General features: G+C 38.5%; 1 protein-coding gene across 1 annotated transcript; it reads left to right on the forward strand.

Moving 5' to 3' along the window:
- The first annotated feature begins 3,338 nt into the window (after nt 1-3,338).
- On the forward strand, nt 3,339-5,860 carry LOC107821574 (delta(8)-fatty-acid desaturase-like). The gene is made up of 2 exons (XM_016648007.2): nt 3,339-3,875; nt 4,529-5,860. Exons 1-2 carry the CDS (start codon nt 3,683-3,685, stop codon nt 5,653-5,655), a joined length of 1,320 nt encoding a protein of 439 aa, XP_016503493.1. The 5' UTR covers nt 3,339-3,682; the 3' UTR covers nt 5,656-5,860.
- The last annotated feature ends 8,123 nt before the right edge of the window (nt 5,861-13,983 follow it).

The raw sequence follows: 13,983 nt of genomic DNA on the forward strand, positions 1-13,983 counted from the left end.
AAAGTCCCAAATCACGATACGGACCCATCGGAACCGTCAAAATACCGACCCGGGCCCGTTTGCTCAAACAATTGACCGAAATCAACTCAAATAAAATTTAAAGAGAAAATTTCGCATTTTTTTTATTTTTCACATAAAATATTTCGAAAAATATACGGATTGCGCACGCAAATCGAAAAAAACTGAATGAAGCTATTCGAGGTCTCGAAATATACATAAATAAAGATTAAAATTAAAAATAACCTATAGGGTCATTACTCAAATACAAGTAAAACCAACATAACTTAAACGAAGGGGGAAAGTCTAAAAGTAATACGACAAGTTATGTGAAGGTTCTGATCAAAATAAAATGTGATTATAGGACCTACAATCCCTCTTTCCTCCTCTTTTTCTTCAGTTTCGTCTTCTTCCCAACAGACAACAATTCTAGCAATCATGTTTGAATTGAAATAAATGTTGCAGGAAATTTAATTCCAGAGCAGCTTTTTATTTAATCAATTTAAGTTATATAGTGTAAAAAAATGTATTCATACTGTAGCTAGCTTACCATTTTTTCTAAGTTATCAATAAATATATTTATCTATAATTGTCGTTTTTAAGTGACGAAGATTGTGTATATATTTTTTAAATATAACTTAAAACTTAATTCAATTAGCAATTTTCTGTCATTTATGGCAGTTCATAAAAATCATAATCACCAGATCTTGCTTTTGGTAGGAAAGAAAATGTTTTCCATTGGAAAAAAAATTTCTAAAAAACGAGTGATTTTATTACTTATTTTTCCTTGTTTGGTTGGTGAGTGAAAAACTTTTTTCGAAAAATATTTTTTAGTGTTTGTTTAGAGAGTCGAAAATATTTTTTAGGAAAATATATTTTTATGCTACTTTCCTTACCCTCTCCCCTCTTCCCCAAATCCCTATGTTGAAATGAAAGAAAAATATTTTTTTACATTATGACCAGAAAATACTCATTTTGTTGAAATAAAAGAAAATACTTTTTACTACATTATTTTGTTGAAATAAAGAAAATTAATACTTTTTCTACAAAATGAAAAGAAAGTACTTCTTTTGTTGAAATGAATGAAAATACTTTTTTACATTATGAAAAAAAAAATATTCATTTTGTTGAAATTAAAAAGAAAGTACAATATGAAAAGAAAATACTTTTAATAATATTTCTATTTAGGGTGGGGGTAGGGCAGGGTTAGGGAGGGTGGGTGGGTATGGTGGGGTGGGAGTAGGGGTGGAATGTGGTGGGGTTGGTGGGGATGAGTAATAGGGCAGAGAAGGTTGAAGAAGAGTTTTGGAAAATATTTTCTTAGGAAAATGAGTTCATGAAGAAAATATTTTCCAAAACATTTAATGCCAACCAAGAAAATTAGAAAATATTTTTCATTTCGAAAAATATTTTCCTTCCTACCAAATGCACCCCTTATCTCTTAAATATGTACACTCTTTGAGTCGATACGCAAGTGTTAGACGTGCATCAGTGCATGTACATTAATTTTTCACTAAATTTATTCGAACCAAATGAGATATGATTTACATATTTAAATGATTCCAAATTAATTTTATTTTCTAACGAATATAGAGTAATAATAATAACTGAAAGTGACAAATGAATCACCACATGTTGCTATCTTATAACGAGTGTAATTACTTTGAATTGAAACATTAAAATACTTTGCTTTACGAAAGTTTTAAGATTTGCAAACTTTACCTTAAACAGGTTGGATATGTATGAGTATTTAAAGTAAACATTCATTATCTCACTAATATATATTTCCACTTTAGTTTATGACACTCCACGTTAAATTTTTGAGTCAATTCCACCTTACCTCCTCAACCATTTAGTTTTGAGAAATAATACCCCTTCACCTCTTCAATAAGAAAGAAAGCCCCTTTAACTAAAGAATGAACATTCAACAAGCACAATGAAAAAACTATCACCGGAAAACTCAACCTGCTTTTAAGATAACTAAATCAACTTTTAAGAAACTTTATTTGGTTGTTATTATATTGATTCTAATACATATAGTATATTTCATTTTATTTTGTGGATCTTGTTATTCTCAATATGTGAACATCTGGCTCCAATGATTCTTTTGTTCCAACTAATTATAAAGGTTGGCAAATAAATAGATTTAAGTCATGCTACGGCTTAATCTCATAAATAGTCACCAGATGTGTGGCACCAACTAGTAGCTAGTACATATAACTTTGAGTTATTGTAGTAAAATACAATATTAACAGACCGGTAATGGATTAAATATTATTTTAGCTTAGCTTCTCGTTAGTTACTTTACTGCATATAACTCTGCACATACCATAAAAAGGAGAATTCGACATCGTTTTTTCCATATGCTTTGATATTGGCATCAAACAAGCTTAGCTGAACTCACGTGATGACATTAGTTTTATCTCCAAACAAGAATTGTTATATCATTTTGTAAATTATCTGGTGACCATTTTTTCATTTCGTTGGATGTGATCTTTTGGATTAAAGGGGATTCCTTTTCCGTTCAAAAGGTGAAGGGGGTATTGTTTCCTTATGCTAAAAGATTAAGGGGGTAAAGTGGAATTTACTCTCAATTTTCCGATTTAGCAAATAAGTTTTTTTTTAAAGAAACCAGCCACGTTATTTGGGTACAAACTAGGGGTGTTCGTTGGTTGGTACGGTACGGTATTTAGACATTTCGGTTCAGTATTTTCGGTATTCGATTTCTTAAAATGCAATACCAATAAATACCGTACCTAATTAAATTCGGTATGGTTCGATTTTTCTCCTTTCAGTTTCGGTTTATTCGGTTTGAATACTAACTAGTGCATAGAGTCATAGACTGTAATATTCTAAATTAAAGCACTCAAAAATACAAAACTAAAAATATTTGTTGATAAAAGTTTTGTCTAAAACTAGCAATATCAACCTAGAGAGAGAAAAATGTACATAAAAGAATAAATTTGATTATTAGAAATGTCTTGTTACTTGCTTAGAGTTAATTGATGAACTCAGAGAATAAAGGAAAGTAAAATTTTAGATTTTTATATTTATGTTATAATTAATAATATGTGTATTATGTAATATAATATATATTTCGGTACGATATCAGTATTTCACTTTAAAATACCATATACCATACCTAATACCAATATTTTTTAAAACTTAAACCAAATACCATACCAAATACTAAAATTTTTAATTTCGATACGATAATTCGGTATTTACCAAATTATTGACGACCCTAGATATAACCACTGCACCTCCCTAGTTAAAGCTACCTTTTCCCCCCCGTAGATCCCAACCTTAAATAAACTACCGTTTTAGACGTTTCTCTTTCCGTAATTCTCTCTCTTATCACAAATCTTCTTTCCTTAATCAAAACTAACTCCCAAAAGCCTTTAAAAGCAAATAATAACAATAGATAAACGTTCAAATATCTTTTCTTTATTTACTATTTTCCTTCTTAAAAGAAAATCAAACGTCCTGAAGTGTTTACAACATCTTTAGGATTGTTCTAATCATCAAGAAAAACCACCCCTTGATTCCCATTTCTACACTTTTGTTTAATCATATATTATAAGGGGTTGGTTTGTTATTGATGGTTAGATATTTTTTTCTGTTTTTTTAATCTTGTTTAATATATTCATATCTGTTTGATTATTTGTTTGTTTAATTTATCAACATGAGTGATGAAAAGAAGTACATTACGGCTGAGGAGTTGAAGAAACATAATAAACAAGATGATTTGTGGATTTCAATTCAAGGGAAAGTTTACAATGTAACAGATTGGGTGAAAGAACATCCTGGTGGAGATATTCCTATTCGCAGTTTGGCTGGACAAGAAGCAACTGATGCATTCATTGCTTTTCATCCAGGTACGAGCGGTTATGTGGATTTAATTGAACTTATTATTTTCGACTCGAATTATGTATATATAAGCATGCCATTTTGAACCAATGGCGGAGCCATAACCAATGAAGGGATTCAATTGAATCCCATTCATTGTAAAATCTCTCTTTCGTATACATGTAAACTTTTGTATCCTCTTGACATAAGGGAAGTTTTCATTGTAGTGTCAAAAGATTGTTCAAAAGTTGCTATAGGTTGTAGGTTCGAATTTCTTGAATCCCCTTGCTAGATTTCTGGCTCTGCCACTGTTTGGAAGGAAATCTACACAGTATAGCTGCCTCCAAAATAATAAATGTCAAATGTATATTTTGTATATTAATGTATATTATACAAGGGAGAAGCTATGTGTCGCCAAGGGTGGTCAAATATTACTGTATTTATTATTGGTTAACCAAATAAACTTTGAATACCCTTGTATAACCCACTAGCAAAGGGTAATTTAAACGCCCTTATTGAATTTTCTTGTTTCGCCATTGATAATACGCATATTTTACACATAATCAATATGTCTTTTTTATATATTTGACTAGCGGTTGTAGCTATTTTAGGTGAACCGGTCAAAAGTGTTAAAGCCCATGTCTTAAACCACCGACTCTAGATTCTGAATTCGTCTCTACAGGTACTGCTTGGAAATATCTTGACAAATTCTTTACTGGATATTATCTTCAAGATTACCAAGTTTCAGAGGTGTCAAAGGATTACAGGAAACTCTGTTCTGAATTTGCAAAAGCCGGAATGTTTGAAAAGAAAGGACATGGGGTGATTTATTCCTTATGTTTTGTGACATTGTTGCTTACATTGAGTTTCAGTGGTGTTCTTTTGAGTAACAATTTCTGGGTTCACATGTTTTCTGGTGCACTATTGGGATTATCTTGGATGCAAATCTCTTACTTAGGTCATGATTCTGGGCATTACTTAATCATGACAACTCGCGGATTCAACAAATTGGCACAGATCCTTACTGGCAATTGTCTCACTGGAATCAGCATTGCTTGGTGGAAATGGACTCATAACGCGCACCATGTCGCTTGCAATAGCCTTGATCATGACCCTGATCTTCAGCACTTGCCAGTTTTCGCTGTCTCTTCCACGTTTTTCAAATCGTTGAATTCTTACTTTTATGGAAGAGAGCTCACATTTGATTCCGCGGCTAAAGTTTTTGTGAGTTACCAACATTTTACATACTACCCTATCATGTGTGTAGCAAGAGTGAACCTATTTGTCCAAACATTATTGCTGCTGTTCTCAAAGAGAAAAGTGCAGGACAGATTTTTGAACATATTGGGAATTCTTGTTTTTTGGACTTGGTTTCCTCTTCTTGTTAGCACATTGCCTAATTGGACAGAAAGGGTGTTATTTGTGCTAATAAGTTTCTGTGTTACATCACTACAACACATTCAATTTACACTTAACCATTTTGCTGCTGATGTCTATGTTGGACAACCAGAAGGGAATGACTGGTTTGAGAAACAAACAAGTGGTACTATCGATATCGCGTGTTCTTCTTGGATGGATTGGTTCTATGGAGGATTGCAGTTTCAACTTGAACATCATTTGTTTCCAAGATTGCCTAGATGCCATTTAAGGAAAGTGTCTCCAATTGTTCAAGATTTGTGCAAAAAACATAATTTGCCATATAGGAGTCTGTCATTTTATGAGGCTAATGTGTGGACAATAAGGACTCTTAAAACAGCAGCAATGCAAGCCAGGGGTCTGCTTTGGGAAGCTGTTAATACTCATGGCTAAAATCTGGAGTTGGAGAATGTTTGTAGTATAAAGTACTATGTTTTAAAGTAATGTGTCTATTTTAATTTATGTTGTTGGAGTGAAGCAGGGAGAAGATGATTGTTGTTTCTTTGTACTTTGCATTTTTAGCTATGTTGATATGGGATTTTGTTTTAAGCACCTCCTTAGATCTGCTTCAGCATATATGCAAAATGAATTTGGTTCATTTGTTTTTATTAGTTGGACATATAGTTTATTTTGGTATTATAATATATGATAGTCTCTATCTCCTCTAAGACGTGTTTTATCTTTTCTTGTTCATATATTAGAATGCTCAGATTATATCTTCTTTGATCAGTTTATACAATTGTATCCTCAGTTTTCATTTTGAAGTTCCAACCAATTGGTTGCTCAAGTGGTGAGCACCCTCCAGTTCCAACCAATAGGTTGTAAGCTCGAGTCACCCCAAGAGTAAGGTGGGGAGCTCTTGGAGGAAGGAAATTAAAAAAAAAGTTCCAATTTACCTTAAAATTATTTTAAGGCATCCTACAACAGAGGTTTGATAAGGAAGAACTACTAAGGGCAGCCCGTGCACTATTGTGGCATACTGAAACAATACATGTGATCACTATGTCTGAAACAACGGCCTCTGGCCTGGCAGGGATAGCATAAAATCGAGCCTGAGCGCCACATGCTCGACCTCCCCCTCTAGGGCGACCTCTAGCTGCCTGAGCCCCACCCAAACTGGGTGGGTGGGTGGTAAAGTAACTGGTGCGAAAGTCATAGCATGAACCCCGCCCCAAACTGGGTAGGTGGGTGGTGAAGTAACTGGTGCGAAAGTCATAGCATGAACAGATGGAGCACGGGATGAACTCCGAGTTGGGAGGGCACTGAGAGATGACTGACCCGGTCGAGCACTGTATGAACCATGGCTAGCTGATGCGCCACGATGAACCGGACGAGCCATCTGAGCGGGCCTATAAGGACGACCCCTGTTATGGTAGGACTGCCCTCCAGAAGAAACACTGCTGAAACCACCCAAACCTCGAGGCCTCTTGGCCTCCCTCTCCTAACGTTCCTGACTACGAACCTGCTCTAGCCGCCTAGCAATATCAATTACCTCGTCAAACCTAGCACCCGATGTAATCTCCCGAGTCATAATAAAGCGCAGTCCATAGTTGAGGCCATCAATAAACCTCCTAATCCTCTCCCTATGTGGGAACCACCAAGATCGCGTGATGACCCTGATTCTACTTATTTATATGTATCATCCTATTTTACTCGTTATTTGGATATGTCCCGTGAGTCCTTAGTTTCGCCTGTTCATGTATCTACGCCGGTGGACAATACCATTGTTGTGGACCGTGTGTATCGGTCGTGTGTGGTGACTATTGGATGGTTGGAGACTAGAGTTGATCTTTTATTGCTTAGTATGGTTGATTTCTACGTGATTCTGGGTATGGATTGGTTTTTCCCACGTTGGCGATGCCGGGGTTACCTAGGATCGAGTGGAGAGGTTCTCTAGATTATGTTCCCAGCATGGTGATTTCATATCTGAAGACCCAACGGATGGTTGGGAAGGGGTGTTTGTCATATTTGGCCGTTGTGAGGGATGTTCGTGCTGATATTCCTACTATTGATTTTACTCCGGTAGTGTGAGACTTTCCAGATGTGTTTTCTGCAGACCAGTCGGGCATGCCACTCGACAAGGATATTGATTTTGGTATTGATTTGGTGTCGGACACTCAGCCTATTTCTTTTCCTCTATTACGTATTGTACCAGCAGAGTTTAAGGAATTGAAAGAGCATCTTCATGAGCTTCTTGACAAGGGGTACATTAGGCCTAGTGTGTCGCCTTGGGGTGCACCGGTTCTGTTAGTAAAGAAGTAGGATGGTACTATGCGGATGTGCATCGACTATAGGCAGTTGAACAAAGTTACAATTAAGAACAAGTATCATTTGCCACACATTGATAATTTATTTGACCAGTTTCAGGGAGCGAGTGTGTTCTCTAAGATTGATTTGAGGTCTGGGTATCACCAGTTGAAGATTCGGGATTCGGATATTCTAAAGACGACATTCAGGACCCGCTATGGTCACTACGAGTTCCTTATGATGTTGTTTGGCTGACCAGTCATATCTTGATTCTTGGGGCACGTGGTGTCTAGTGAAGGGATTAAGGTGGATCAAAAGAAGATAGATGTGGTTCAGAGTTGGACCAGACCGTCTTCATCTACTGAGATTCGGAGTTTTCTCGGCTTGGCAGGATATTATCATCACTTTGTGGAGGGTTTCTCGTCCATTGCAGTGCCTTTGACCAGGTTGGCCCAGAAGGGTGCGCCATTTAGGTGGTCAGATGAGTGTGAGGAGAGCTTTCAAAAGCTAAGACTGCCTTGACCACAACTCCAATTCTAGTTTTGCCTTCAACATCGGGTTCTTATACAGGGTAGAATGACTGTTTATGCTTCACGCCAGTTGAAGCCTCATGAGAAGAACTACCCTGTTCATGATTTAGAATTAGCAGCTATTGTTCATGCACTAAATATTTGGAGGCATTATCTCTACGGTGTGTCTTGTGAGGTATTTACAGATCATCGGAGTCTCCAGCACTTTTTCAAACAAAAAGATCTAAATTTGAGACAGCAGAGATGGTTGGAGCTACTTAAGGACTATGATATTACTATTCTGTATCACCCCGGAAAGGCCAATGTGGTGGCCGATGCCCTGAGCAGAAAGGCGATGAGTATGGGTAGCCTTGCGTTCATTCCTATTGGTGAAAGGCCTCTTGCAGTTGATGTTCAGACCTTGGACAACCAGTTCATGAGATTAGATGTTTCGGACCCTAGTCGGGTTCTAGCTTGTATGGTTTCTCGGTCTTCTTTATATGATCGTATCAGAGAGTGCCAGTATGATGATCCCCGTTTGCTTGTCCTTAAGGACACAGTTCAGCATGGTGATGCCAGAGATGCTACTATTGGGGATTATGGGGTATTGAGGCAAGGTCGGATTTGTGTACCTAATATGGATAGGTTGCGTGAGTTGATTCTTGAGGAGACCCACAATTCGCGGTATCCATTCATCGGGGTGTCGCAAATATGTATCAGGACTTGAGGCAGCATTATTGGTAGAGGAGAATGAAGAAAGATATAGTAAGGTTTGTAGCTCGGTGCCTCAACTATTAGCAGGTAAAGTATGAGCATCAGAGACTAGGTGGATTGCTTCAGAGGTTAGAAATTCCGGAGTGAAAGTGGCAGCGTATCACCATGGACTTCGTAGTTGGACTCCCACGGACATTGAGAAAGTTTGATGTTGTTTGGGTGATTGTAGATAAGTTGACCAAGTCTGCACATTTTATTCTAGTCGGTACTACTTATTCTTCATAGCGGTTGGCTGAGATTTATATCCGCGAGATTGTTCGCCTACACGATGTGCCAGTGTCCACCATTTCAGATCGAGACACACAATTTACATCGCAGTTTTGGAGAGCAGTGCAGCGAGAGTTAGGCACACGATTTGAGTTGAGTACAGCATTCCACCCTCAGACGGACGGACAATCCGACCGCACTATTCAGATATTAGAGGATATGCTACGCACTTGTGTCATGGATTTTGGGGGTTCTTGGGATCAGTTTTTGCAGCTTGCAGAGTTTGCCTACAACAACAGCTACCAATTAAGTATCCAGATGGCTTCGTATGAGGCTTTGTATGGGAGACGGTGTCGGTCTCCGGTTGGTTTAGTTTAAGCTGGGTGAGGCTAGGCTATTGGATACTGACTTGGTTCAGGATGCTTTGGACAAGGTTAATTGATTCAGGATCGGCTTCGCACGGCACAATCTAGACAGAAGAGTTACGCCGATCAGAAGGTTTGTGATGTTACTTACATGGTGGGAGAGAAGGTCTTGCTCAGAGTTTCACCCATGAAAGGTGTTATGAAGTTCGGGAAGAAGGGAAAGTTGAGCCCTCGGTATATCGACCCTTTTGAAGTGCTTGAGAGGATTGGAGAGGTGGTGTACAAGCTTGCATTGCCGCCTAGCCTGTCGAGTGTTCATCCAGTGCTTCATGTTTCCATGCTCCGGAAGTATTTCATCAATTCGTCTCATGTTTTTTACTTCACCACAATTCAGTTAGATGGGGATTTGACTTATGATGTAGAGTCGGTGGCCATTTTGGATCGGCATGTTCGGAAGTTGAGGTCAAAGAATATAGCTTCAGTGAAGGTGCAGTGGAGAGGGCATCCAGTCGAGGAGGCTACTTGGGAGACCGAGCGGGAGATGCGGAGCAGATATCCACACCAATTTGAGACTCCAAGTATGATTCTAGACCCATTCAAGGACGAACGTTAGTAAGAGAGGGAGGATGTAACGACCCGGTTGGTCATTTTAAGTATTATAGCTCTGTTCCCCCATTTATTGCTTCTTCTATACTCATTTATTATTATATGACTTGTCGGGGTGGTTGTTTTGGCTCCGGGGATGTTTCAAAATGAATTAGGACACTTAGTCCCAAGGTTGAAAGCCTAAGTTGAAAGAGCTGACCGGATATAGACTTATGTATAAACGGCTCTAGAATGGAGTTTTGATGGTTTCGAAAGCTCCGTAGGGTGGTTTTGGACTTAGGAATGTGTCCGGATATTGATTTGGAGGTCCGTAGATGATTTTGGCTTGAATTGGTGAAAGTTGGATGAATTGAAGTTTGGAGAGTTGAGAGGTTTGACCAAGAGTTGACTTTGTGGTTACCGGGGTCGGATTTTGTTTTTGAAAGTTGGAATAGGTCTGTTGTGTCATTTATGACTTGTGTGCAAAATTTAGTATCAATCGGAGTTGGTTTTATAGGTTTCGACATCGATTGTAGAAGTTAGAAATTCATTAGTTTCAATAGGCTTGAATTGGGATGTGATTCGTTTTTTGATGTTGTTTGATGTGATTTGAGGCCTCGACTAATTTTGCATCATGTTTTGGGATGTGTTGGTATGTTTGGACGGGGTCCCGAGGGCCTCATAGGATGGAAATCGGATTGGAATTGGACTTAGAAGAATTTCTGTTGCTGCTGATGGCTTGTGCCATCGCACCTACGGAGGATTGGTCGTAGGTGCGAGACAGCTGAAGCGAGCTAGGGGTCGCAGGTGCGGGCTTGAAGGAGTTGGGCAGTGGTCGCAGGTGCGAGGAGGTTTTCCGTATCTGCGAGCCCGCAGATGCAACGAGGCTCTGCAGATGCGGAGTTGGGTATGCATGGCTGGCTTCGTAGAAGCGGATGGGTTCACGCAGACGCGGGAGCGCAGAAGCGAGGAGCGGACCGCAGAAGCGGTCTCGCAGGTGCGTTCTTTGGGCCACAGGTGCGGCTGGTCGGGGGTCCTAAGTGACTTCTGCAGAGCAGATAGTTTTTTGCAGAAGCAGAGCTGCAGGCACGGCTGGGGTGTCCGCACGTGCGAAAATGCTTAGGCAAAATATAAAATCGAGGGTTAGAGTTATTTCTACATTTTTGAACTTTGGGAGCTCTGATTAAGGCGATTTTGAAGGTGTTTTCGCTAGATTTTGAGAGGTAAGCAACTTTTGGTCATTTTTATCTATTAATATTGAATACCCAATTAATTTCCCCCATATATTTGGTGTTTTTGAAGTGAAAATTTGAGATTTTTGACCCATGTATGGGAGAGTAATAATTGGAGATTTGAGTGACAATTTGGTGTCGGAATTTGGTAGTTTTGGTATGGTTGGACTCGTGGTTGAATGTGTGTTTGGATTTTGTTAATTTTATCGGGTTCAAAGATGTGTGCCCGGTGTTGACCTTTTGACTTTTGTTAAAGAACTTAGCTTATTCATATGAAATTGATTCCTATAGATCGTGTTGATTATATTGAGTTGCTTGTGACTGGATTCGAGTCGTTAGGAGGCCGATTCGTGAGGCAAGGGCTTGTTGGAGTAGAAATTTGCATGGTTTGAGGTAAGTAACACTTCTAAACTTGGTTCTGAGGGTATTGATCCCTGAATTACGTGTTATGTGGTTGGTGTTGAGGTGACGAGCATGCTAGGTGACGGGCGTGTGGGCGTGCACTGTAGAAATTGTGACTCAGTCAATTCCGTGTAACTATGTAGTCATTAAATCTTGTTATTATTCGTGTACTCTCCGTGTGTTAGAGGAATTGAGCTGTGATTCATGTTAGAAATCATGATTAGGCTAGATGTTGATATTGTTGGGACCTACATAGGTCATTTTGTTTTTGAAATATTTGCTAATTTGCAATCGTATACTCACTCACATCTATCATTTGGATATCTTATCTTAGTCTATATTGCCATTATTGTTAAATCATATTATCATTGTTTGTGCTGATTGTTATGAGATTTTATGAGCCCGAGAGACTGGAAAGATTGATGACTGAGTGAGGTCGAGGGCCTGATTGTGAGTGATATTTATGGGATCATGCTGCACGTCACATCAGGCTTTATTGATTCATGCCATGATTGGCTTATATTAGCGCTTGGGTAGGATCCGCCCGTCCGGAGTCTGACATACCATCAGTGAGCGCAAGTACCTACTGAGTGCGAGGGCCGAGTGATTAGGAGGACTGAGTGACTGGGAGAACTGAGTGATTGAGCGTGCTAAGTGAGATCAAATACTCCGAGAGTATGCACGTGACTTTATTACTGTGTTGCATTACAGTTGGCATGCATAATTGACATATAGATATAGTGATGTATCATTCCTGTGATGACCCAAAATGTCATCTTTAAATTTAATAAGTAATTATATATTCTAAGACCTCGAAAAGCACTATTTATCATTTCTCGACTTACGTGCGCAGTCCGTATAATTTTTCGGAAAATTTTTATGTGAAAAATGGATTAAAATGGGAAATAAAGCTTTAAAACTTAAGTGAGTTGACCTTAGTCAACATTTTTAGCAAACGGACCTGAATCGGTGTTTTAATAGTTCTGGTAACTCCGTATCATGATTTGGGACTTGGGTGTATGCCCGGAATTTAATTTGGAGGTCCCTAGCTCAAGTTATGACCATTTAACGGAACTAGCAATTTAAAGGCTTAATGTTCCAAGTTTGACCACGGGGTTGACTTTTTGATATCGGAGCTGGAATCTGATTCTGGAATTTTGAACAGCTCTGTTATGTCATTTATGACTTGTGTGCCAAATTTGAAGTCATTCCGGATTCATTTAATATGTTTTGGCACAAGATTTGCTATTTGAAAGTTTAAAACTCAAAGTTCGAATCGGAGTGTGAATTATAATTTCAGTGTTATTTGACGTGATTTTTGACCCCGAGTCACTTTGTATTATGTTACGGGACTTGTTGGTATATTCGAGCGGGATCCCGAGTACCCCGAGAGTGAAACGGATCGAAATCGGAACAAGAATTGGACTTAAGCAAAATCTGAAATTTTGAGTTCTGGCGTAATCGCACCTGCGGAATTTTGACCGCAGGTGCGAGCTCGCAGAAGCGAGACTTCTATCGCAGATGCGGTCTTCGCAGGTGCGGCCCTTTTGCGCAGAAGCGGACGTCGCAGGTGCGACATTTTGTCCGCAAGTGCGAAACCTCGTCTGGCAGCCCTACTTCGCAAATGCGAGCTTTGTCTCGCAAATGCGAGACCGCAAGTGCGAAAATATAACCCGCAAATGCGAAAATGCTGGGCAGAATACATAAAATCGGGTCTTAGCTATTTTTACTCATTTTTGAGTTTTAAGTCTCGGATTTGGGCGATTTCAAGGGGGTTTTTCACGATTTTGAATTGGGTAAGTGTTCTTTATTATATAGTGATTATATTTCACAAATCCATGTCTATATTCATCATTTATTTCGGATTTAGATGGAAGAAATTGAAATTTTTGTAAAACTTTCCAAAAATGAAAAATTAAGATTTGAAGGTCTATTTTGATATCGGAATTGGACAAATTTGGTATGGTTGAACTCGTATCGGAACGGGTGTTCCGATTTCGCGAGTTTTTCTAGGATTTGAGACGTGGGTCCCACTGCTAAATATCTTAATGAATTTCGGATTTTTATCCGGAAAAATTTATAAATTCATATTGAATTAATTCCTATGATTCGTATTGAATATATCGAATTGTTTGTGAATAGATTTGAAGCTTTCAAAGGCAAATTTAAAAGGAAAAGTTATGGTTGAATAATTGATTGGAATTTGCAAAGCGAGGTAAGTGTCGTGGTTAACCTTGACTTGAGGGAATAGAACCCTTAAATTATTTGTTATGTGAATTGCATGTGAACGACGTATAGGCGGGGTGACGAGTGTCTATACGTCGTCAAATTAATTGTTTGCCTGCTTACTTGAAAAATCATAAACTATTTTTTATAATAAATTAATTACTATAATAATTG

This window comes from Nicotiana tabacum, chromosome 13, assembly GCF_000715075.1.
Source record: "Nicotiana tabacum cultivar K326 chromosome 13, ASM71507v2, whole genome shotgun sequence".
Lineage (NCBI taxonomy): Eukaryota > Viridiplantae > Streptophyta > Magnoliopsida > Solanales > Solanaceae > Nicotiana > Nicotiana tabacum.